The sequence below is a fragment of the Scyliorhinus torazame genome, chromosome 1 (genome assembly GCF_047496885.1).
Source record: "Scyliorhinus torazame isolate Kashiwa2021f chromosome 1, sScyTor2.1, whole genome shotgun sequence".
Classification (NCBI taxonomy): domain Eukaryota; kingdom Metazoa; phylum Chordata; class Chondrichthyes; order Carcharhiniformes; family Scyliorhinidae; genus Scyliorhinus; species Scyliorhinus torazame.
The window spans coordinates 45,879,547-45,904,583 of NC_092707.1; the positions used below are offsets into that span (position 1 = coordinate 45,879,547).

A 25,037-nucleotide genomic window follows, 5' to 3' on the forward strand; every position below is an offset into this window, starting at 1 on the left:
TACACAGTACTCCAAATGTGGCCGTACCAAAGTTTTGTACAGCTGCATCATCACCTCACGGCTCTTAAATTCAATCCCTCTGTTAATGAACGCGAGCACACCATAGGCCTTCTTCACAGCTCTATCCACTTGAGTGGCAACTTTCAAAGATGTATGAACATAGACCCCAAGATCTCTCTGCTCCTCCACATTGCCAAGAACTCTACCGTTAACCCTGTATTCCGCATTCATATTTGTCCTTCCAAAATGGACAACCTCACACTTTTCAGGGTTAAACTCCATCTGCCACTTCTCAGCCCAACTCTGCATCCTATCTATGTCTCTTTGCAGCCGACAACAGCCCTCCTTACTATCCACAACTCCACCAATCTTCGTATCGTCTGCAAATTTACTGACCCACCCTTCAACTCCCTCATCCAAGTCATTAATGAAAATCACAAACAGCAGAGGACCCAGAACTGATCCCTGCGGTACGCCACTGGTAACTGGGATCCAGGCTGAATATTTGCCATCCACCACCACTCTCTGACTTCTATCGGTTAGCCAGTTCGTTATCCAACTGGCCAAATTTCCCACTATCCCATGCCTCCTTACTTTCTGCAGAAGCCTACCATGGGGAACCTTATCAAATGCCTTACTAAAATCCATGTACACTACATCCACTGCTTTACCTTCATCCACATGCTTGGTCACCTCCTCAAAGAATTCAATAAGATTTGTAAGGCAAGACCTACCCCTCACAAATCCGTGCTGACTATCCCTAATCAAGCAGTGTCTTTCCAGATGCTCAGAAATCCTATCCTTCAAGTAGGGTGCTTTATAAAGAATAGAGGACTAGACACCAGTTAAATTGGCATGGGTGTAGCACATAAGATAGCATTAGGGCCTAGGGTGCAGTTGTTGTTTGTAGCATTGTCACCAATAAACACTGGTTCACCGACATTCAGAACAATCTCTCTCCGCAGGGTGTGAGGAGTGGGGTGGGCTGAGTTGGGTGCCGGGTGTATGCCGGTTGAGTGTGGTGGCGGTGTGTGGAGAGGTGGGGGAGGGTGAGGTGTGGGAGGCCGCTGATGTGGGATGCGTGTGTTGGAGAACGGCAGGGGGCGGGGCCCCCCAAGGCAGTCGTGGGTACCCCAGTGGCCACCCTTGGAGGCGGCAGGGGCCTGGGCCAGAGACGCGGGGGCACCGTGTGGTAGGGCCTACCCCGTGCATGATCCATCCTCACTCGCTCTGTCCGCCGCCCAAGACCCAAACCACCCCCCCCCACCCCGCCACCAAAAAGTCTGTGGGCCGGAGCGATGGAATGGTTAGTTAGAATGCAAGGATCAGCTGGGATGTGATACTGGGGTGGGAGTCAGACATTGTCAAACTTTGCAGAGCACCAGAGCTCATCGCAGAGCGGGTCATCCTCCATCCCATGGACCAGACCCGCTGATGCTGCTGGCCCAGGGCCAGTACCCTGTGGGGCAGCTGGTGGGAAGACTGGCGGGGGGATAGGGGTGCTGGAGTGGGAGTTGGGGGATGGGGTGCAGGGACGGGGCATTGTCCGTGAAAGTGGGTGGCGGGAGAGGGAGATTTTTGTAGTCGTGGGCTGGGATGGTTGAGCTGCCGGTGGCCAGGTCCCCTAGTCGACAAACCTGGAGGCGATCAGGTTGTCCTGTATGTGACGGCCCCGGCGCACACGTCGTACAGCCACCTGTGCCAGCCCCGCCCCCACGTCGCTGACATTTATTTTCACAGTAACTTCACGGCAGTGTTAATGTAAGCCTACTTGTGACACGAATAACGATTATTATTGTTATTATGTCCTGCCCATTCTGGCCCTCCTCCACATCCTTCTCGTCAGATGCGAAATGCCATTCCTCCACCTCCTCCACCAGCATGTTCCCTCCTCTGCTGTGCGATGTTGTGGAGGACGCAGCAGGCCACCATGATACGGGAGACTCTGCCAGGTCTGTACTGGAGGGCCCCTCCAGAGCGGTCCAGGCACCTGAACCCCCATCCCCACCTCTCCACACACCGCCACCACACCCAACCAGCACACCTCCTGCACCCAACTCAGCACACCGATGCACCGCTCAATGATGTCCCTGCTTGCTGCATGGGCATTGTTATAATGATAACCCCTGTTGCCCAAGAACGAACCCCTCACCTGGAGGAGCACCTTGAAGGTGTCGGGCACGGTTAAGTGTGTCAGGAGAAAGGCATTGTGCATGCTGCCTGGATAGGGAGCACAGACGTGTACAATTGAGGGAGTGGAATCCCTTCCAATTGATGAAGGGCACCCCCTCATACGCCGGTGTCCTTCGGGGGACATGCATCCCGTCAATCGCCCCCTGGATCAGGGAATGCCAGCGATGGAGCGAATCCTGCTGCCCCGACAATCTGGTGGGCTCAGTCCACATTGAAAATAATGTATTGTGCCGCCTGGTCATATAGGGCCTCCGTGATGGTGCGGATGCATCTCTGCACAGAGGTCTGTGAGAGCCCAGGGAGGTCCACACTCGGCACCTGGGAGGACCCCATGGCATAGAAGTTCAGGGCAACTGTCACCTTTTTTTATTTTTGCAATTAAGGGGCAATTTAGCGTGGCCAATCCACCTACCCTGCACATCTTTGGGTTGTGGGGGATGAGGCCCACACAGACACGGGGGAATGTGCAAACTCCACACGGACAGTGACCTGGGGCCAGGATTGAACCCGGGTCCTCAGCGCCATGTGGCAGCAGTGCTGACCACTGCACCACTGTGCCTCCTGGGTGACCGTCACCTTGACGGCCACCGGGAACGGGTGTCCTCCCCATCCTCTAGCGGTTCCAGATTCACCATGATGTCGCACAGTCCCCCTGCTCAGTCACAGTCGACAGCAGCACGTCTGGCCTGCAGACCCTCCTACGACAGGTGCTGCCAGTATCGACGAGACCTGACGCGATGCCTCCTTTGCACCTCCTTGTCTGCCTGCTGGGCGGCCGGCTCTCCATGATCACCGGCTGGCTCCCACTCCCCTGGGGCAGGCCCCAGTTCAGCAGGATCCTCTCTGCGCAGCTGCTGCTCATGTAGCTCAGTGCAACTGCCAGGGCTGCGTCAGCCAGGCAGATGCCAACCAAAATCCGTTTTCTGCAGCAAGTGAAGGGGCAGACATATTAGCATGGTGAGTACTCCCATGCCCAACCAGTTCCAAGGGGCTTGCACTGCGGCCGCTGCACCCGCTCAGCAGCCACAGTGCCCATTTCTCAGTTTTAATTACCACAAGTGAACTGCGCTGACGTCACTACCGCCAGGTGGACACAGAGCATCGCAGTAGGCTGGAGACTACCATTTTGGGCCCGATAATAATATGCTAACGGCTGTTACTGTACGATGTGCGTGCTCAGGCAAGCGTGGGACATGGAAAGTATTCATGCCGCCACCGAGGCGCCAACCTCAATTTTTCGGCCGGCGCCCAATTCACTGCCGTCGCTGGATGGAAAATACCGCCCAAAAACCCCTACAGGTAAAGTAACAACTGGCCAGCCATGTAACAGGCAGAGGATATTGGAGGACTTGCTTTGACGGTCAGGGATTCGGAACTAAACTCGTCAGCCAATTTTTGTTTAGCAACATCCTGAATCAATTGCAAAACATGTGGTAATTAGGCCATTGTAAAAGAAGCTCTTACATTTTTTTGGTTCGGTCATATCCTTCATTGTGGTTATTTCATATTGTGAATGAGGTGTAAAGACCGACCCTTATAATAATCGGAATTATATCAGGTAAAGATGCGATTGCATTAATATAACATTATTATGTGTGTGGCCAATTAAAAGAGAGAAAACTAACTCGCTCCCCTCCCGATCCTAGCCCCACCCCGTGACCTCTTCCCTCTGCACCATGCCCCTAACCACGCCACTGGGGGGCTTCCTGCCCCGCCACCCCTCTCACCCCCACCCCTGCCAGCATCACGCTCTGTGGCCCCTGTTCCGTATTCTCCTGCCGGATCTACCGTGAGTGCCCTCCTTGGATGGACCGCTTGCTACCCCGCCAGCCTTTTATGGATAACGGGGTTAGTTCATTTGGACAGATTTTTGGAAGAGTTACTGGAAAATAAAAATGGTTGCAAAAAGTGATTGCAGATTGAGTAGTTTGAAAAAGAAACGAATAATCAAACAGCATCTGCTTTGTTACCTCAGTCCCAGCAATTCAGCTCTTCACTGATATCGAACATCAGAATGCTCAAATATGTCACTTTACTTCCAGCAAATAAACACTTTTCCAATATCAAGTTCAACTATATTGTCAACTGTGGTCATTAATGCTGTGCATTTGCTAGTTTGTTGTCTATCTTAGATTTATCTCAGAACAATGCAGTGATGACTCTAGTTATAAATCCAAACCGGTTCATTTACAGAACTTTAAAACATATTAGAACTTACAGGATGTTATATATACTCAGGGCAGCACGGTAGCATAGTGGTTAGCACAATTGCTTCACAGCTCCAAGGTCCCAGGTTCGATTCCGGCTTGGGTCACTGTCCGTGCGGAGTCTGCACATCCTCCCCGTGTCTGCGTGGGTTTCCTCCGGGTGCTCCGGTTTCCTCCCACAGCCCAAAGATGTGCAGGTTAGGTGGATTGGCCATGATAAATTGCCCTTAATGTCCAAAATTGCCCTTAGTGTTGGGTGAGGTTACTGGGTTATGGGGATAGGGTGGCAGCGTGGACCTTGGGTAGGGTGCTCTTTCCAAGAGCCGGTGCAGACTCGATGGGCCGAATGGCCTCCTTCTGCACTGTAAATTCTATGATACACATGGGCCTAGATTTTCACTGAGCCAGAATGACATGGATCCCATTAAAAATGGCAACTGGGGTGTGATTCTGGGGTTTCAGATTTTTGGTAGAGACATTTAAGGCTGTGAACTGGTTTGGGTCAGAAGTCCACACCATGCATTCCTGACCTGGCTGGCTCCGTTGCAGATATAGACTGGTCCTAATACTCTGCAAAAAGATTTGGGCTAGATTTTCAATGTGTCACGATTCATGGCTCTTCAGAGATGCCATTAACCATAGTCTGCATGAAGGTAACTTTTAAAAGCTAAGTCTAAAGGTCTTTTTCATGCCACCTATACTAAGGTATGCCCCCCAAATAACCCCACAGCTTCTCATGTCTGATATGCCAAGTTATTCCATTCCACCCATGGCCATGGCCCCTCGTTCCCCCTATGCCAAGCTTTGGTGTTTCCATGTCCATGACCCACAATGCATAATATATAGTGAGGATGGGCTGAGAGCTCAGAAATCCATTAGCCTGCAGGAACCCCAGAAGAAATTTTACCTTTTTGACAGTTCTGGTTCTTTCACATCTGCTCTCAATTATACAAGGTTAAGCAGTTTCAAGTGCTTGCAGTTTCAGTTACTGGAATCTTTTAGAGTCGAGATGGATGACACTTTTATTGCACTGTAGTAAAATTACTTTTTAAAAACATAGTGAAAGGTTATGAATGATTGTTTCTTAAAGTTTTTTTACACATCCAAATGTCACTGTCATTTCATAGATTTCATACAGTGTCTAATGGGTCAATGGGCAAGGGAATGCTACAGCTTGGCATAGGGAGTATGAGTGGACATCAGGCTGTGTGGAAGGGCATACCTTGCACAGGGGGTTTGAGGAGTCATAGAGTTGGGTGGGGAATAAGGTGGCATTGATGGGGCACGGGGATATGTGGGAGGTGGGGGGTGTGAGGGGTGAGGGTTGGAGGCCCATTATGTTTTCATTTCAACTGGAATGAAAACCCACAATACCAAGGTCAGCCTTTCAAACTGCTTGCGTCAATGCCCGGCTGCCCCTGTGCTTCTCCAATCTTTTCCCCAGGTTGTCTCGCGCAACACCAGCCTGCACCCGCACCCCTCAATGAAAATCTGATCCTTGGGGGGAACTTTCTGCCAAGGGATGGAGGCCAAGCCAGGAATTGTCCCAGCTCCTGCAATTTGCATCAAGGATGACAATCCAGTCAAGCTGTGGGATTCTCCATCAGCAGGATCCTCTGCATCACCGACAGCGCACCCACTCCCATGGGTTTCCTGACAGTGTGAGGTGGCCACAATGGGAAACCCCAATGGCTGGCTGTGGGGACGGAAAATCCTGCTACAAGCAGGGGTGCACCTCACCAGAAAACGGAGCTGGCGGGACAGAGAATCCCACCCAAGGTCTCTGAAGGAAGCCTCATTCTTTCTGGAACATTCTTTGTGTGGTTTCAGTACTTAACTATCTCATTCCATGAATAGGTTTAAGCAATCAAGAACAGTTACAAGAATCAAAACACTATTTAACTTAGTCAAATTCAGATCAGTCAAACCATTGAACAGTACAGTAAAAGCATCAGATGTTGCAGACCCCTGTAGTTTTATACACTTTTGATGATCAGTCAGAGTCTCTCTCTTTAAGATCTCTGTCCTCCAATTTGTGGGAATCTCTTTCTTTGAGTGCAATATAAGTCTTTGAGATGTTCAATCATTTAGATCCTATTTTAGGAAATTGGGTTGGTTTACTATATTGACAAGGCATACCATCCAATGAAGACTCTTTTAAAACACAATACCCAATTTTCTGGAACACCATCTTATCTCAGCTCAAGACCCATCTTTATAACTATAAATAAAAGTAAAGTAGCCATAGTCCCCGATGACCATACGCTGCTTTACCCTTCTAGGGGGGGTAAGAGCTGACTGGTGGTGATTTAACCTGAGGATAACCACAGCTCAGGTAAGAGGCAAGCTGGAGAAGGCGGGCCTTTATGAATGACCTCAGCCGTTATGGGAATTGAACCCGTGCTGTTGGCCTTAGTCTGCATCACAAATCAGCTGGCAACCCACTGAGCTAAACCGGCCCCCTTCATAACTAGTGTCACTCACAGTATTGCATTATCTCTGTTGTTTCCCTTGATAGCCTGTGTCTCAGTCTCTCAGCTTGCTAAGTTCAGCAAGGTTAATTTTAAAAGACTGACAAGCGTCTTTCCAAGTTTCCCAAGGCATGCAGAATGTCAAGCTTAAAACTTAAATCAAAGGGATTTTTGTTTTGCCCCACAGCCCACTGCAGTCAAATCATACTGGGATGTTCAAACAAAAAGCAACATAAACAACTGTAGGAGTCTATGCTAGGTGCTAGGTGCCCCTCCCTGTGACTCCGATGTTGCAGTGCCCATGATCTGTGATAATGGAGGACTAATGCTGCCAGTGACATTGCTGAAGCGCCTGTCAGTGGAAATCTGCACTGGGATAATGTGACCATCTAGACTGTTTAATGTGGTGACGTTGAAGCGGATAGTCTGAATGGCAGAAATCTGAATAGCCAACAGATGTGCACAGACTTGTTCAAAAGGATGATATACTTCACTATAGAGGATCATGGGGCTGCCACTCTCTCCAAGGTTGATCGTTCCTTCCCCTTGTACCCAGTAATGCTCAGTGAAGAGGAAAATATTATATCAGGTTTAACCCCCCCTTGTATTCCCCACAGATTAGCAATTAAGGGAGCTCTTCTAAGGAAGGAGGCAGAGAGGATACAACTAAGTTAATATGGTGTATAAGAGCATAATGAGCACCATCATTTTGTTTCCTAGCAGATTGCTGGAGGCGCACCACTGTGAAGGCACCTTGGAGGTGTTATTACGTTAATGATGGTATATAAATACAAGTTGCTGATGTACTGGGCTCCTACCAGTATACTGTGTGTCATGCAAGAGCGCTGCCTTGAGAAAGTAGGTCAGATTTGGGACCAAGAACAGAACATATTACAAGGTTTGAGGATGAGTGTATGGATTTTTTTATTGAACAAAAACCTTTAGCATTTGCCACACCAAGAAGCAGCCATTCAGCTCGAGCCCCGACTATTGGCGGCCTTTCAGGCTCGAACATCATCCATGCTTTTTGGAAGGGATCTTCACACTGAACGTTTGGTCACCGCAATGGTGCCCGCTGATCTACAGCTCGTCTCGCGGAGCTTTCAATGGAAAGTGCTGGAATTCCTTTGGTACTTCCTCCCCCTTGGCTGATCTTTTGTAGAAGCCCATGGATTCGAGAAGAGCAGAGAGTTTGTCCGCTGTCATGTCCCTTACCAGGTAACTCTGAAGGGAAGGTGAAGCAGAAAACGTTGAGAACACAGTCCGCAGTGGATACCCGTCTCTATGAACCGTTAGTGCACACAACAAGAAGCCAGATCAGAACAATTACCTTCAACCACAAACAAGAGATTGTGGTAAAATTACATAGCGTTTAATTATCGATTATTATCGACGCCCAGAAATAGAACATAGAACATTACAGCGCAGTACAGGCCCTTCGACCCTCGATGTTGCGCCGACCTACGAAACCACTCTAAAGCCCATCTACACTATTCCCTTATTGTCCATATGTCTATCCAATGATCATTTGAATGTCCTTAGTGTTGGCGAGTCCACTACTGTTGCAAGCAGGGCATTCCACGCCCTTACTACTCTCTGAGTAAAAATGTTGGTGCAGTTCTGCTGAGAGCAGAGTAGGTTAAGGGGAGATTTAATAGAGGTGTTGAAAATCATGAGGGTCTTTTATAGAGTAGCTAAGGAGAAACTGGTTCGATTTTCAGACAGTCAGTAACCAGAGGCCACAGGTAATTGTCAAAATGATCAGAGGAAATGCAAGGTAAAAGCAAATTGCACAGCAACGTGTTCTGATCAGGAGAGCACTGCCTGAAGTGGAAAGGCATAGAAGCAGATTCGGTCGTAACTTTCAAAAGAGGGATTGGATAAATATGTGAAGGGTAAAAAAAATGGCAGGGCTATGGGGAAAGAGCAGGAGAGTGAGATTAATTGGAGAGCTCTTTCTAAAGCTCCGACACAGGCACTATGGACCAATTGGCCTCCTTCTGTGCTGTAAGATATTATTATTTGTAGCTGCTAGCTTTGTGGTTTGGGGAGTTAAAGGCCATCATCAGAATGAAGCACTGCTCTACAATTCTTTATCTTTACAAGGGAGGAAAGACGTGCTACACTACCAGGGCCGGGCGTAGATGCTCCTGTATTAATCAACCTACTGACATCACCATGAAAAGTGGGTTTCTATTGTATCGCTGGAAAACCAAAGATCAGATCCCCAGCCTACTTCTGAAATCAACCAAGAATTTGTTATCCTTTATGAAATTGTTCTCCGTCAGGTGCTGACTGCAATTGCTCACTGCAAAACCTGTCTTCATACAACAGGTCAGCGTATCAGTTACAAACTATTCTCACTCCCTTTCATTTTTTATGGATAATGAGTGCAAGCATTTATTGACCTACATCCTCTGTGCATTTCTCACTGTCTCCATCATTCCCTTTCCGCATCTGTTTCTCCATCCTGTTCATGCACACTCTCTTTTTTCTCTTTTTTCTTTTTGTCTTTCCTGGCACAGATCAATTTCTGCATTCCTCTCTGTCTCGTTCTATTTATCTCTGTGTCTCAAGCAGGATGTATAAGAATACCTTCACTTTTTGATCAAGATTTTCTCATTCTGTCTGCTGCTATTGGACTAAACAATATTGGTATAAAAGAGATAGATCCCCAGCTTTCTCTAGCTAGGGCAGCACGGTGGCACAGTAGTCAGCACTGCTGCCTCACAGCGCCAGGGACCTGGGTTCAAATCTGGCCTTGGGTCATTGTCTGCGTGGAGTTCACACTTTCTCCCCATGTCTGCGTTGGTTTCCTCTGTGTGCTCCGGTTCCTCTCCTAATCCAAAGATGTGTAGATTAGATGGAGTGACCATGATAAAATTGCCCCTTAGTGTCCAGGGATGTGTAGGTTACAGGGACAGGATGCTCTTTTGGAGGATTGGTTCTGACTCGATGGCCTCGAATGGCCTCCTTCTGCTCTGCAGGGATTCTATGATAATTCTGATATCCACCTTTTTCTCCAGATGTTGCATAGAAATTCAAACATAAGTGGATACTGACCTTGACAACTTCGTCCTTCAGGTTGTAAAAGAGGAGTTTGGGTTCCTTGTCATCCTGTAAGTTATACTGCAGATTATGACTGAAGGACAAATTTAAGGAAACTTGTTCAGAGAGACAGAGAGAGGAAGCATTGGACAAGTTGCCCATTCTGCGCCAACTCGTAAACTGATGGGTCTGCCAATTACACAGTGAGTGTCCATTACTGCTTGAGTAAAGTTGAATATTGTGAATTTTAAAGGGTACGCAGAATGTATAACAGTATTCTTTAAGCTTGGTAATAATAATTCCTGAATGTGAAAGCTTTGAATCGAGAAGATTAGATACTGTGCTCACAGCCATGATGAATCCCACAGATGAAAGAAAGAATAGGATGGAATATGTCAACTTGTCTCCTCTCTACAATCATACAAAAGGATACTACAATGCCAAACGGTTCAGCAGGAACTGGTACAGCTCTGGTATCTTCTTAATTGATCATCCAACCAAACTTGGTGCCTATAAAACAACATCAAAATGTGGGATCAACAGAGCGCAGAGCAGAAGAAATGATCTTAATCTGGTTGGTTGTGCTAACTGATGTCTCTGGATAGTGCCTTTAATATTACAACTCACCATGAGTGTAACGCCTGTCAATTCTGCTCCTTTGTTCCACTTTCCCCATTCTGGCTTTATTGGGACCAATATCAGACATCAGTGTTAGATATCCAGCATTCTCTCCTGGTGTACCATTTAACAAAGGGTTGGTTCCTGGTCTGAACCATTGCTTGTCTACAAGTCTTACCCCAACTTTGGGTTTCTGCCTTTTATTTTTGCTGGTTCCGCACATGTCACCCCTCCAGGTAAATGCTGTTGATGGTTTTTGATGTAATCTGAAGCCCCGTAAAATCTGTCAGAATCTTTGTCACCCAATTGTGATGCTCGCCTTTAATTGATCCCATCTTTTTTATGGCTGAGTTGCACTCAGTTTTTCTTTCCTACTGGTGAAACTTGCACTCCGGGGTTTTATACTAGTGTGGTAATACCAAGTAGTGCAGTACCTGAGAGGTGGATGCCCATTGGCTAGACCTAGGAGTCTACCATTGGCTAATGTACATAGCACTGCCCTGAGAGGCGGGGTATAAGAACCAATGCCGTCCCAGCAGCCTTCACTTACTGTATCGAAGCTGCTGGGTACAGTTCTAGCTGATTAAAGGCTATTAGTTATGACTCACCTTGTCTCGAGAGTATTGATTGTGCATCAATTTAATCAGCTATTACTTCTGAAAGGGTGGATCTCCGCATCAAGTCGGAGTGTCTTCAGCTCAGCCCCCACGCAGACAACTCCGCTGCTATCTTCAAGCCCTGGCTGGCGTGTTTTAAGAGCTTCATCGACGCGGCTGCCGACACCCCCACAGAAAGGCAGAAAATGCACCTTCTACGCTCCCGGGTCAGCCCTGCAATCTGCCCTCTGATCGAGGAGGCGGAGAATTATGCTGCAGCTATCGAGCTGCTAGAACGACATTACATCCGTCCTCTGAACCAGGTCTACGCCTGTCACCTGCTGGCAACTAGAAGGCAGAGCCCAGAAGAAACACTGGAAAACTTCTACCGGGCCCTACTAGTGCTGGGCCGAAACTGTGGCTGCCCAGCAGTTACGGGGAACGAGCACACGGAACTTTTAATTCGGGACGCTTTCGTGGCAGGTATGGCTTCCCCCGACATCCGCAGAAGGCTCCTTGAAATGGACACACTGGGCCTCACTGAGGCACGGGCCCTGGCAGGGTCCATGGACGTTGCGTACAAAAACGCACTGGCTTTTGCTCCCGGACGCACGGTGCCCCCCTGGGCTGCGTGGCACCCCATTGCGGCAGCCCCCCAGATATTCCCGTTCACCCCCGCAGGCCTGTGCGGCAAGACGGCCCGTTTTCACCGCCGGCCAACACTGCTTCTTCTGCGGCCAGGCGAATCATCCCCGCGCGTGCTGCCCGGCCCGCACCGCCACCTGCATAGAACATAGAACGATACAGCGCAGTACAGGCCCTTCGGCCCTCGATGTTGCACTGAAACAAAAGCCATCTAACCTACACTATGCCATTATCATTCATATGCTTATCCAATAAACTTTTAAATGCCCTCAATGTTGGCGAGTTCACTACTGTTGCCGGTAGGGCATTCCACGGCCTCACTACTCTTTGCGTAAAGAACCTACCTCTGACCTCTGTCCTATATCTATTACCCCTCAGTTTAAAGCTATGTCCCCTCGTGCCAGCCATTTCCATCTGCGGGAGAAGGCTCTCACTGCCCACCCTATCTAACCCCCTGATCATTTTGTATGCCTCTATTAAGTCTCCTCTTAACCTTCTTCTCTCCAACGAAAACAACCTCAAGTCCAACAGCCTTTCCTCATAAGATTTTCCCTCCATACCAGGCAACATCCTGGTAAATCTCCTCTGCACCCGCTCCAAAGCTTCCACGTCCTTCCTATAATGCGATGACCAGAACTGTACGCAAGGGTGCGGCAAGAAAGGCCACTATGTCGGGGTCTGCCAGGGCCGCGCCGTGGCAGCGGTCTCCAGCGACTATCGGCAGCCTTTGTTTCAGGTCCCGGCCGTCCAAGGCCCACCGCCACCCTCCTATCCCCTGGCCGCATGCGATCCACGGGCACGGACATTTTGCCCCCCGGCCACCACGCTGGATGGGTGGGCGCCACCATTTTGTCCCTCGCCGCCGCCATCTTCTGCATCCCCGGACTCCATGTGCGACCCGTGGCTGACGCCATCTTGGATGGGGCCTCAAGCCCCCTGCACAGCCGACTCCACGCTGCCCAACCAGAACTTCCCCTTGCTGCAGCTGGCCTCCGTTACCCTGGACCGGCCTCAAGCCCCCAGCACAGCTGACTCCACGCTGCCTGACCAGAACTTCCCCTTGCTGCAGCCGGCCTCCGTTACCCTGGACCAGAGTCAGCCCCGGACGCCAGCGAAAGCCACCACAACGATCGCCATTAATGGCCACGTGACGTCGTGCCTGATCGACTCCGGGAGCACGGAAAGCTTTGTCCACCCCGACACGGTCAGGCGCTGTTCTCTTGTCACCCATCCCGTAAACCAACGGATCTCCCTGGCCTCCGGGTCACATGCAGTGGAGATAAAGGGGTTCTGCCTAGCGAACCTCACTGTCCAAGGCAGGAAATTCCGCAATTTCCGCCTGTAAGCTCTGCCGCACCTCTGCACAGCCCCCTTCTTGGGCTGGCTACAAAGCCTGACCTTTAAATTTGGCGGCCCTATACCCCCCCTTACTGTCTGCGGCCTCCTGACCCTTAAGGTTGACCCGCCTTCCCTGTTTGCGAACCTCACCCCGGATTGCAAACCTGTCGCCACCAGGAGCAGACGGTACAGTGCCCAGGACCTGACCTTCATCAGGTCCGAGGTACAAAGGCTGCTGAAGGAAGGGGTCATCGAAGCAAGCAACAGCCCCTGGAGGGCTCAAGTTGTGGTGGTAAAGACCGGGGAGAAACACAGGATGGTCATCGACTATAGTAGACCATCTACAGGTTTACGCAACTGGACGCGTACCCTCTCCCCCGTATAGCCGACCTGGTAAACAGGATTGCGCAGTACAAGGTTTTCTCCACGGTGGATCTCAAGTCTGCCTACCACCAGCTGCCCCTCCGTCATGGTGACCGCCAGTACACTGCCTTTGAAGCAGATGGGCGGCTCTATCACTTTTTAAGGGTTCCCTTCGGTGTCACGAACGGGGTCTCGGTCTTCCAACGTGAGATGGACCGAATGGTTGACCGGTACGGCTTACGCGCAACATTCCCGTATCTTGATAACGTCACCATCTGCGGCCATGACCAGCAGGACCACGACACCAACATCCGAAAATTTCTCCAGACCGCGAATATCCTTAATCTGCCCTACAATAAGGATAAATGAGTGTTTAGCACCGACCGTCTGGCCATCCTAGGCTACGTAGTGCGAAATCGAGTCATAGGCCCCGACCCTGAGCGCATGCGCCCCCTCATGGAGTTCCCCCTCCCTCACTGCCCCAAGGCCCTAAAGCGCTGCCTCGGCTTCTTTAGCTATTATGCACAATGGGTCCCTAATTAAGCAGACAAGGCTCGACCCCTGATCCAGTCCACAACCTTCCCCCTGTCGACGGAGGCCCACCAGGCCTTCTGCCACATCAAAGCGGACATCACAAAAGCCACGATGCGCGCCATCGACGAGTCCCTCCCCTTCCAGGTCGAGAGAGATGCGTCCGACGTAGCTCTGGGGGCCACCCTCAACCAAGCGGGCAGGCCCGTGGCTTTCTTCTCCCGCACTCTCCACGCTTCCGAAATTCGCCACTCCTCGGTCGAAAAGGAGGCCCAGGCCATAGCAGAAGCTGTGCGACACTGGAGGCATTACCTGGCCAGCAGGAGATTCACTCTCCTCACGGACCAACGGTCTATGGCCTTCATGTTCGATAATGCACAGCGGGGCAAGATTAAGAACGACATGAACTCTCCACCTACCATTACCAAATCTTGTACCGTCCCGGTAAGCTGAATGAGCCTCCTGATGCCCTGTCCCGCGGCACTTGTGCCACCGCGCACGTGGACCGCCTCCGAGCCCCCCACGAGGACCTCTGCCACCAGGGGGTCACTCGTTTCTTTCATTTAATTAAGACCCGCAACCTGCCCTACTCCATTGAGGAGGTCAGGACAGTAACCAGGGACTGCCGAATCTGTGCGGAGTGCAAACCACACTTCTACCGGCCAGAGAGAGCACATCTGATAAAGGCTTCCCGTCCCTTTGAACGCCTCAGCATGGATTTCAAGGGCCCCCTCCCCTCCACCGATCGCAACACATACTTCCTGAACGTGATTGACAAGTACTCCCGGTTCCCATTCGCCATCCCCTGCCCAGACATGACCGCAATCACCGTCATCAAGGCCCTCCAGGGTATCTTTACACTGTTCGGTTTCCCCGCATACATACACAGTGATAGGGGGTCCCCCTTTATGAGCAACGAACTGCGTCAATTCCTGCTCAGCAAAGGCATCGCCTCCAGCAGGACGACCAGTTACAACCCCCGGGGAAACGGGCAGGTAGAAAGGGAGAACGGAACGGCCTGGAAGACCGTCCTGCTAGCCCTTCGGTCCAGGAATCTCCCAGTCTCCCGCTGGCAAGAAGTCCTCCCAGTGGCCCTTTACTCCATCCGGTCGCTGCTCTGTACTACCACAAACCAGACACCTCACGAACGTCTCCTTGTTTTCCCCAGGAAGTCCTCCTCTGGGACCTCGCTCCCAACCTGGCTAGCGACACCCGGACCCGTCCTGCTGCGGAAACATGTGAGGGCGCACAGGTCGGACCCTGCTGCATGCCAACCCCCACTACGCCTACGGAGCGTTCCCCGACGGCCGCCAAGATACGGTCTCCCATCGGGACCTGGCGCCCGCCGGAGCCCCACGCGCACCCGCACCATTGCCCCCACCCTCCCCGCAGCACCTGACCGGAGGGTCAGTACTGCCGCCGCCCCTACCCAGCGCCAAACAGGCACCGACGCCCCCTACAGGCGCCGCCACCCTCCTGCCCACTTTTCGCCCCAACATCGCCGCCTAGGGGTGACAAAGCTGCCGGGGAGGAAGACACCACATTCCCGGAGCCACAACCGCCGGGGCCCCCACCAGGATCATCGCCGAAGCCCAGACGCTCCAGAAGGACGACCAGGCCACCCGATCGACTGATTGCTGCACCATAAAACAAAAAAAACTTTCTCTGTTACCCTCGACATCACGGTACCTCCATACCTGGTCCTACCATGCAAAAGGCGACAGTAACGCTGGCCATCACCCCGCTGGGTTCTTTTTTAACAGGGGGTGAATATGGTAATACCAGGTATTGCAGTACCTGAGAGGTGGATGCCCATTGGCTAGACCTAGGAGTCTACCATTGGCTAACGTATAAGAACCAATACCATCCCAGCAGCCTTCACTTTCTGTATCGAAGCTGCTGGGTACAGTTCATGCTGATTAAAGCCTATTAGTTATGACTCACCTTGTCTCGAGAATAATTGATTGTGCATCAACTAGTGACTGAGTTGTTCCAGAATAATTGGATATAGACGGCTAACTTTCCATTTAACTGAACCTCGCGAGATGTCGCGATCTGGAATTCGGCCTCATTGGATGTGATCCAAATCAGCATATTTAAATGAATTATAAGGTTCATTTAAATACGTTTGCACCGTATTCCCCCGGGGCCCGGGAACTAATGAACTCCCCAGCGAGTCCTCGACCGGGCGGCGTTTAATACTGGCCCACACAAACACGGACCAGTTGAAAAAGCAGCTTGGAGACACACAAGTGGTTGGTCTCTGGGCAGGGTGGTACCCTGGCACTCCCACTGGAACACACCCATTTTGGCCCTGCCAGCCTGGTATCTTGGGATTGCCATCCAGGCACCCTAGCCAGCCAGGGTGGCATGCGGGCGGTGCCAAGTCAGATTCCAGGTTGCCCATGCCAGGGGTCGGGACAGGGTGCCTTGCCCTGAAGAAGTGGGTGAGGGGGGACTCGAGGACCATGGAAGAGGTAAGTTGGGTGCATTGGGGTGGGGGGGGGGCGGGGGGTGACCAGAGGCTGTGGTAGGGATGCTGATGGGGGGGTGCGGGTGGAATGATCGGAGCTGCCTTTAAAAATGGTGCCCCAATCCGTGAGTAAGTAGTCTTCCTGGGGAGCTGAGTTCGTCAGTGCAGGAAATGATGTAAGTGCGGTCTTGATGGGATGTTCCTCGCCGAGGCCAAAACAAAGAACAAAGTGCGGTTGAATCGCGCTGCAGCCGCCAAGGAACACCCTGCCAAACTCGCCCAAAAGCAGACTTTGATTTTTTTTTCCGTTCAATTTCTCTGTCTTTAATTCAAGAAAGTCTTTAAATTGGCTCCTCTTTAAACATAACTGTTGGGTGTGAAAAAGATATACAAGGAAAATGGAACCTTGGAGATTAAGTCTTGTTGCTACCAGTAAAGGAGGTTGTATAAAGACAGGGGCCGGGATTCTTGCAAACGGCGGCTAAGTGTTAATGCCGGAGTAAACACCGCAGTGTTTCAGGCCGGTGTCAATGGGCCTCTTGGTCCAGCGATTCCTTGCCCACAGGGGGCCAGCACGGCGCCGGATTGCTCCGCGCTGCTCCAGCTGCCGTATGCGGCCCCGCACCGCCGGCTGCGGGTCCGTGCATGCGTGCAGCGGCTGCTTCCGCGCCAGCACTATGCAACATGGCGGAGCCACAGAGCGGACCGCCGCGGAAGCAGGTAGGTTCCCCCCAGATCGCACGCGCCCGCCGATCGGTGGCCCCCAATCGCGGGCCTGGCCGTCATGGAGGCCCCCCCGGAAACCGATCCCTCTGCCCCCCCACCAGGACGGCCACCGCAGCCGCGACTCCGAGCTCCCGCCGGATGGAACCATACGTGAACCACGCCAGCAGGAACTCAGCCGGTCGACCGTGGGAGCCTCTTTCAATGGCCCCCGACCGGCCCTGCGTCGACCGCGCACGACTGCCACCAATTCTCTGGTCGCCGGAGGTTTGCGTCCCGGCATCGGACCCAATCGTGGGTCTGATGCCCCATTCTCCGCCCCTGCGCCGAGCGCGATTTCGGCACTGAGGCACGGGGAATCCTGGCCAGGGAGTGGGATTTTCCACACCTTCCGCCACATTTTGCGCCGTAGCAGAGGGGGACCAATATTGTTCAGTGGCAGGAACTTCTGATCCCGCTGTCAACAGGACTTCCCACTTTTTCCCCTGTCCACCCCCCTCCCAACCCCCCTCCCAAACCCCCCCTCCCCGCCACTGGGAAACCAACGGCAAGAGATCCAGCTGACAGAAACAGAATTCCGGCCAGAGATTCAGTCACCCCTCCTCGCCCGGGTTTGTAACGATTTGGGGGCATCCCAGCCAGATCGTAACAAATCGAGGGGTCTCACCCGGATCAACAAAATTGGGGAACCTCACTTGGGGGTGGTCATAACAAAAGAAGCATGTTGGAAATGCAGAAATGGGTGAGAGAACATCAGACGGAGATGCCAGAAGCCATGACGTGAAGTGAGTGACTGCCCTTGACATCAATGCACCATCTGAACAAGTGTGGCATCAAGGAGCTCAAGCAAAACTGCTGTCAATGGGAATCAGGAGAAAACTGTCTTCTGGTTGGCGTCATAACTATTACAGAGGAAAACGGTTGTAGATTTTGGAGGTCAGTCATTTCAGCTCTGGGTCTTCACTGTAGAAGTTCCACAGGGTAGTGTCCTTGGCCCAACCATGTTCAGCTGCTTCATTAATCCCCTTCACTCCAGCATCAGAAGCAGGGATGTTCACCGACTAATGCATAATGTTCAGCACGATTCGCAATTCCTCAGATACTGAAGCAGTCCACGTCCACATGCAGCACGATCTGGACAATATTCAGGCTTGTGCCAGGCAAGTAACATTCATGCCACAGAAGTTCCAGGCAATGACTGTAACAAGAGAGAACCTAACCATGGCCACTTGACATTCAATGGCATTACCATCACTGAAAACCCCACTATCAACATCCCGGGGCTTACCATTGACCAGTAACTGAGCTGGATTGGCCATACAAATACTGCGGTAAGAAGGGCTGTTCAGAGATTGGAACAGCCCGGTTGGCGGGCACCCCCCCAGCGATTCTCCGGCCCGGATGGGCCGAAGTCCCGCTGTTAGAATGCCTGTCCCGCCGACGTGGATTAAACCATCTCTCTTACCGGCGGGACAAGTCGGCGCGGGCGGGCTCCAGGGTCCTGGGGGGGGGGGGGGGGGGCGATCTGGCCCCGGGGGGTGCCCCCACGGTGGCCTGGCCCGCGATCGGGGCCCACCGATCCGCGGGCGGGCCTGTGCCATGGGGGCACTCTTTTCCTTCCGCCTTCGCCACGGTCTCCACCATGGCGGAGGCGGATGAGACTCCCTCCACGGCGCATGCGCGGGGATGCCGTGAGCGGCCGCTGACGCTCCCGCGCATGTGCCGCCCGGCAATGTCATTTCCGCGCCAGCTGGCGGGGCAGAAATCAGTCCGGCGCGGGCCTAGCCCCTCAAGGTTAGGGCTCGGCCGGTCAAGATGCGGAGGATTCCGCACCTTTGGGGCGGCGTGATGCCGGACTGATTTGCGCCGTTTTTGGTGGCGGACATCACGCCGCTAACGGAGAATTTTGCCCCAGAGGTGGGGAAGCTTTTGAAAAAGATACTGAGGGACAGAACATATGGACATTTAGAGAAAAATGGACTAGTTAGTGGCAGGCAGCACGGAGTCATGGACAGAAATCTCCACCCTGCCGCACCACATTTCTGCCCCGACCGGCCGGCGGGAGTCTCCGTTACGCCGGCCGCTCAATGGAGTTTCCCATTGTGGGGCAGCCCCACGCTGTAGGGAAACCCCCGGGCGCCGGCAAAACGGAGAATCATGCCGGCGGAGAATCCCGGCCCATGTCTCACCAACTAGATTGAGTTTTTTGGAAGAGGTGACAAAGAAAATTGATGAGGGAAGAGGTGTGGATGGGGTTTATATAGAGTTTAGTAAGGCGTGTGACAAGGTCCCACATAGCAGACCGGTACAAAAACTAAAATTACCTGGGATTCAGGGTGATCTGGCTAGATGGATGCAGAACTGGCTTGGTTATAGAAGATAGAGAGTAGCGGTATTTTTTAGAATGGAGATCTGTAGCTTGTAGTGTTCCACAGGGATCAGTGCTGGGACCTCTGTTGTTTGTAGTATATATGAATGATCTGGAGGAAAATGTGGATGGTCTGATTGGTAAGTTTGTGGATGACACGATGATTGTCAGCACGGTAGCATTGTGGATAGCACAAATGCTTCACAGCTCCAGGGTCCCAGGTTCGATTCCGGCTTGGGTCACTGTCTGTGCGGAGTCTGCACATCCTCCCCGTGTGTGCGTGGGTTTCCTCCGGGTGCTCCGGTTTCCTCCCACAGTCCAAAGATGTGCGGGTTAGGTGGATTGGCCATGCTAAATTGCACATAGTGTCCAAAATTGCCCTTAGTGTTGGGTGGGGTTACTGGGTTATGGGGATAGGGTGGACGTGTGGACCTTGGGTAGGGTGCTCTTTCCAAGAGCCGGTGCAGACTCGATGGGCCGAATGGCCTCCTTCTGCACTGTAAATTCTATGATTCTATGATTCTATGATTGGCGGAGTTGCTGATAGTGCCGAGGATTGTCAGAGGATGCAACAGGATATAGATAGATTGGAGACTTGGGCACAGAAATGGCAGATAGAGTTTAATCCGGACAAATGCGAGATGATGCATTTTGGAGGATCAAATATAGGTATGAATTATCCTCTAATTGGCAGAACCCTTGGGAAACTTTAACATACAGAGGGATCTGGGAGTGCAGGTCCACTGTTCCCTAAAAGTGGTAACACAAGTGGCCAAGGTGATTAAGAAAGCATATGGCATACTTGCCTTCATCAGCCGGGGCATTGAGTACAGGAGTTTCAAAATCATGTTGTAGCTGTATAAAACCTTAGTTAGGCCGCATTTGGAGTATTGCGTGCAGTTCTGATTACCACATTATTAGAAGGACGTGGAAGCTTTGGAGAGAGTACAAAGAAGGTTCGCCAGGATGTTGCCTGGTCTCGAGGGTGTTTGCGATGAGGAGAGTTTGAATAAACTTGGATTGTTTTCACTGGAAAGACGGAGGCTGAGGGGAGACCTGATAGAGGTCTACAAAATTATGAGAGGCATAAACAGGGTAGATAGTCAGAGGTTTTTTCCAAGGGTGGAAGTGTCAATTACAAGGGGGAACAGCTTCAAGGTGAGAGAGGGAAAGTTTAAGGGAGATGTGCGGGGTAAGTTTTTCACGCAGACTGGTGGGTGCTTGGAACGCGCTGCCAGAGGATGTGGTAGAAGCAGGCACATTAGCAACATTTAAGAGGCATCTGGATGGGTACATGAATAGGAAGGAAATTGAGGGATACGGACAACGTAAGGGGAGGTGGTTTTGTTTATAGTTCGGGCATCATGATCTGCACAGGCTTGGAGGACCGAAGGGCCTGTTCCTGTGCTGTACTTTTCTTTGTTCTTTGTTCAACGACATGATTGACACCCCATGCACCATCCTTCAACATTCACTCCCTCCACCACCAATTCACCAAGGCTCCTCCATCAACATTTTCTGAGTTGCATTTTCTCCCATCTAGAAGGAAAAGGGCAGAGGATACATGAGGACACCACCGCCTGCAAGTTCCCCCCGCCCCAGGTCACACGCCATCCTGACTTGGAAATATATTGGCGTTCCTTCACTGTCGCTGGGTCAGGTTCCTGGAACTCCCTCCTCCACAGCACTGTGGGTGTCACCTTCTCATGGGTAATTAGGGAGGGCAATAAATGCTGGCATAGTCAGTGATGCCAACATCCTGTGAAATAATTTTAGAAATGCACAGACTGGCCCAAAGGCTGGAGGAGTTGGACCATGTTTTGTCTGCTGTTGTGATTCCTGCAAGCAAGTGTTTGGCTACCTCTGTGGACAGTGTGACAGTTGTCTTGGAGGCCTGGGTCCAGCAAAACAAACAGTGTGTTACCATCCCCAGCTGATGTCAATATTGGACAAATCAGATCCAAGAGTGAAACCTGACTTGATAGATGCTAATTCCTTTTTAGGAACCGTAGAGTTGTTACTGAACAAATTCACAGGAGTCTGCACCTAAATGTCGTAATATGAAAAGAAAGATAAAAAAGTTTTCAAGGCAAACAGATACAACTTTTGGCACTTGTAGATATATGTTTAATTGCACTGTGTTCAGGTTTGCTGTATTTAATGATAAACCATTTATTGTCTCATTTTGTCAGTAGTGTGATCATTGAGTAGTCAGAAATCAGTCTTGGCATCATCTGTGAATGTGTGCCCCAGGCACGTATCAAGCAACCCAGCAGATATTGTGCACTCAAGCTTGAGCCCTCTAAGAATGGTTTCTGTGCAGCATTTGTAGTCGTCATTGCAGGTCCTGCTCGGATCCTGATGTGAGGAGGATGAAAAGAGACTTCAAGGGAGTTTGACAGGAGAGGTGAGTGGTCAGGAACATGGCAGATGGAGTATGAGGATCAAAACGTGAGTCTGTGTACTATGACCAGAGGAATAGCTAACAGGAGTCTTTCCTGGATGGTGAGATATTGGGAAGTGTGAGTGGCCAAATGGATCTGTCTGTCCCTGTTCAAACGTAACTGTGAGCTCACGTGTAGGTGCAGCCAACAAGTGCGGCAGCAACTGTCAAGTTGTCTTTGGTTGCAAGAGAGATAAAGTGTAGGATTGAATAGGTCTGACTGAAGTTGACTGCAACTTTGGTGAGTCCTCACTTATTGTCTGTCCTGTGCTTCTCCTTACCTAGAGCAGCAACTGACCTTGCATAAAGTGATTACAGCCAAGTTTCATCAGGCAGATTCCAGGGGCTGGGGGATTATCCCATGAGGTGAAATTATCGCAGCTCCCAACCTTGCTGGGATTTTGATGCTATGAGACCCATGATTAAAGAAGCAAACCCGCTCATGTGTGGCCTTAGCTATAGAGAGGAGAACACAACTGAGCATAATTCTCATCCGGTTGCTTCATAATTACTAGGGTGTCAGCCAATTGTGCTCACCTTGAACACGTCCCACCTGAAAATATCTTCCCTCTCACTTTGTGTATTGACAGGCATGGAGCATTGGTGCTGTGAAGAAGATCCTTAGAAAATGGTTCACGTAACTTTCCAGAAAGTCTACCCTCCCCGTGTCACCCACCAGCTTCCCCCCATCAACCTTGACTCACCAATATAAACATTCTTCTCCCCTGTCATCCTTGAACCTCCCCTGTTATCCTTGCACCTATAACCATCAGCCTCCACATGCCTGCTTTCCACTCTGAGCCTATGCCCGTGACCATCCCCATGCCCACCCTGACTCTGACCCCTCCCATTATCCAAGCCAGCTGTTTCGACCACGTCCGCGACCCATACTCCCTTGTAAAGATTATTATTATATTATATTGAAATCTTCAACTACTCAACTATTACCCTGGACCTGTCATCCTACTGCATCCTACTCTCCCTCTCACGAAGATTGTTCCTTCTGTTGCCCAGTACCTTCAGTACCTCAGCACCCCACCACAGACAACATGGACCCCGCTCTCTAGGACCATCACTCTCTCTCCCACCATCCTGACCCAGAGTACCTCTCCCACGTCCAATTACAGGACCTCCAGACCCTCAAAGCAAGGCCCTTCGCTCCATCCTGCATCTGTGCACCCTTGCTTTCCATCTCTGCCTCCCTCCCTGCTCCAGGCAGTCTGTCTTCCTTCCCCGGACAGCCTCCCAGCATTCCATGTTGGGAAGCTAATTTTTGGCCTCCCGGTAAATTAAGTTTCCCCACTCGCCAAGCTTCCCACTGCTGACGGGGCTGGAAGATTCCAATCATGGATTGGAGCTTCAGATGACTATACTGGCATAAACTCAAGATGCATTGAATAACATCCGATATATACAGTGCTGGCATTTCATAAAAAAAAGGCCTACTTCTATACAGTGTATCTGGATGGATTAGTTAATGGTCTTCCTCATGCATAATCATCTTGTAACTTTATAGCCTCCATTCGTTTGGCAACGTGCACTTATATCCTGTTCTTGGTCTTTTATTTACACATCACACTGTTCAGTTGTCTCTTTCAACTTGCTCTGGCCAGCATTGGCATCTGATCAAAAGCTTTGTTCATTATCACTCACTTTCCATGTGAATATCACTTTGTCAAGAAGGATTATTGCGTATTTAATTGTGAGCAATGACAACTTAGCTGCTATGATATCTTACTCTCACCTCCAGCCGCTTAGTCATCTCTGGTCTAACCTTTCATCTCTTGAATTTCTCAATACTAATGTTCCTATCTAAACTTTCTTTTCTGCTTCGGAACAAAGATATTCACAGTTCTCCTCACCACATTCTCACTCGGTAAAAACTAAGACAAGCCACATCATCCCATATTCCAACTCAGTCTTGGGACTGAGGGATCCTACCTCCCATAGCCTCCAAATCCTTCTGAAATATACTTAAGGGACAAGGCCTCCACCACTTGGGCAACTCCGCCTTCACTTGGTTTCCTTTCTCCCGCTTTGTCCTGCAGTGTGAACGTCGCCTTCTCCCCAGCTTCTTAACGATAAAAGCAGGTACTTACAAATAGTGCTGCTCGAGCTATTTCCATTTCTTCCTGATTCACCTCTTCTGCTGCTTTTTGTCCACCAGCGTGGTGGATCATCAACGCCAAAGCACACAACAGCAATGCCGACAGCATCTCTTCTACCTGGGGCAAGAGGCAAACTGAGGACCACGTGGCACATTCATAACTTATAACAGGCTTGGACTAAGCCACTGTCCTGAGGGAGGAGACCCAGTGAGCACCGAATACAAATATACATTACCCAATTTGAGATAAACAGCCTGGGTAGATTACTTTGTTGCTGTGCTGAGTTTATTAATGAGTGTAGTCAGCTCAAGTCAGACACTTGACCTGTGTTCAACACAATTTATCTTCAGGGAAATGGTTTGTTCCTTGTCTGACCTGCAACAGGTGTCGCCACAGTTTTTTTTCCCCAGGTCGGTGTAATGTTTAGTCAATGCAGCAACCACACGTCAGCAGTACAACTGAGGGGCTGCCAAGTTACCAGCAGAAAGCTGGGGAATCAGCTGGCGTGGCTGTTTGCTTGAGTCCCGCGACAGCAGCTTCGAGGGAAGGTATGTTTTCTCATCAGGAAGAGAAAGAAGCAACATTTCAGAGCCACAGACGACAAATGCCAAACATACCGCAGCAATTATATAAGCTTTCAACAATGCGGAAAAAACGCCAGTCGCTTCTAGAAGAATACTGGCAAATTTTCCATCCCCTGTCATGTGACAACTTTAAGTATCACTGGAAATGCCGCCTCCGGACTTGCCCTGCTGATATTTGGTGGGTTGGGGTGTGAAGTGGCCAGTCGGATGGGCACAGAGAGGTATCAGGGTCTAACTGACAATACGTGACCTCTCTTGCATCAGAAAGCTTCCTGTTACTATTGGGAATCCTGACTGTCAAGATTCAAACATGGCGGCAAACTCGCAC

At 50.8% G+C, this 25,037-nt stretch overlaps 1 protein-coding gene across 1 annotated transcript; it reads right to left on the reverse strand.

Annotated features, from left to right (window-relative positions):
- Window positions 1-7,770: 7,770 nt before the first annotated feature.
- Window positions 7,771-24,338, reverse strand: selenoe (selenoprotein e). The gene is made up of 4 exons (XM_072516365.1): window positions 24,117-24,338; window positions 10,353-10,429; window positions 9,935-10,013; window positions 7,771-8,095 (listed from the first exon to the last, which is right to left on the reverse strand). The coding sequence occupies exons 1-4, from the start codon at window positions 24,231-24,233 to the stop codon at window positions 7,952-7,954; spliced, it is 417 nt and encodes a 138-aa protein (XP_072372466.1). The 5' UTR covers window positions 24,234-24,338; the 3' UTR covers window positions 7,771-7,951.
- Window positions 24,339-25,037: the final 699 nt, after the last annotated feature.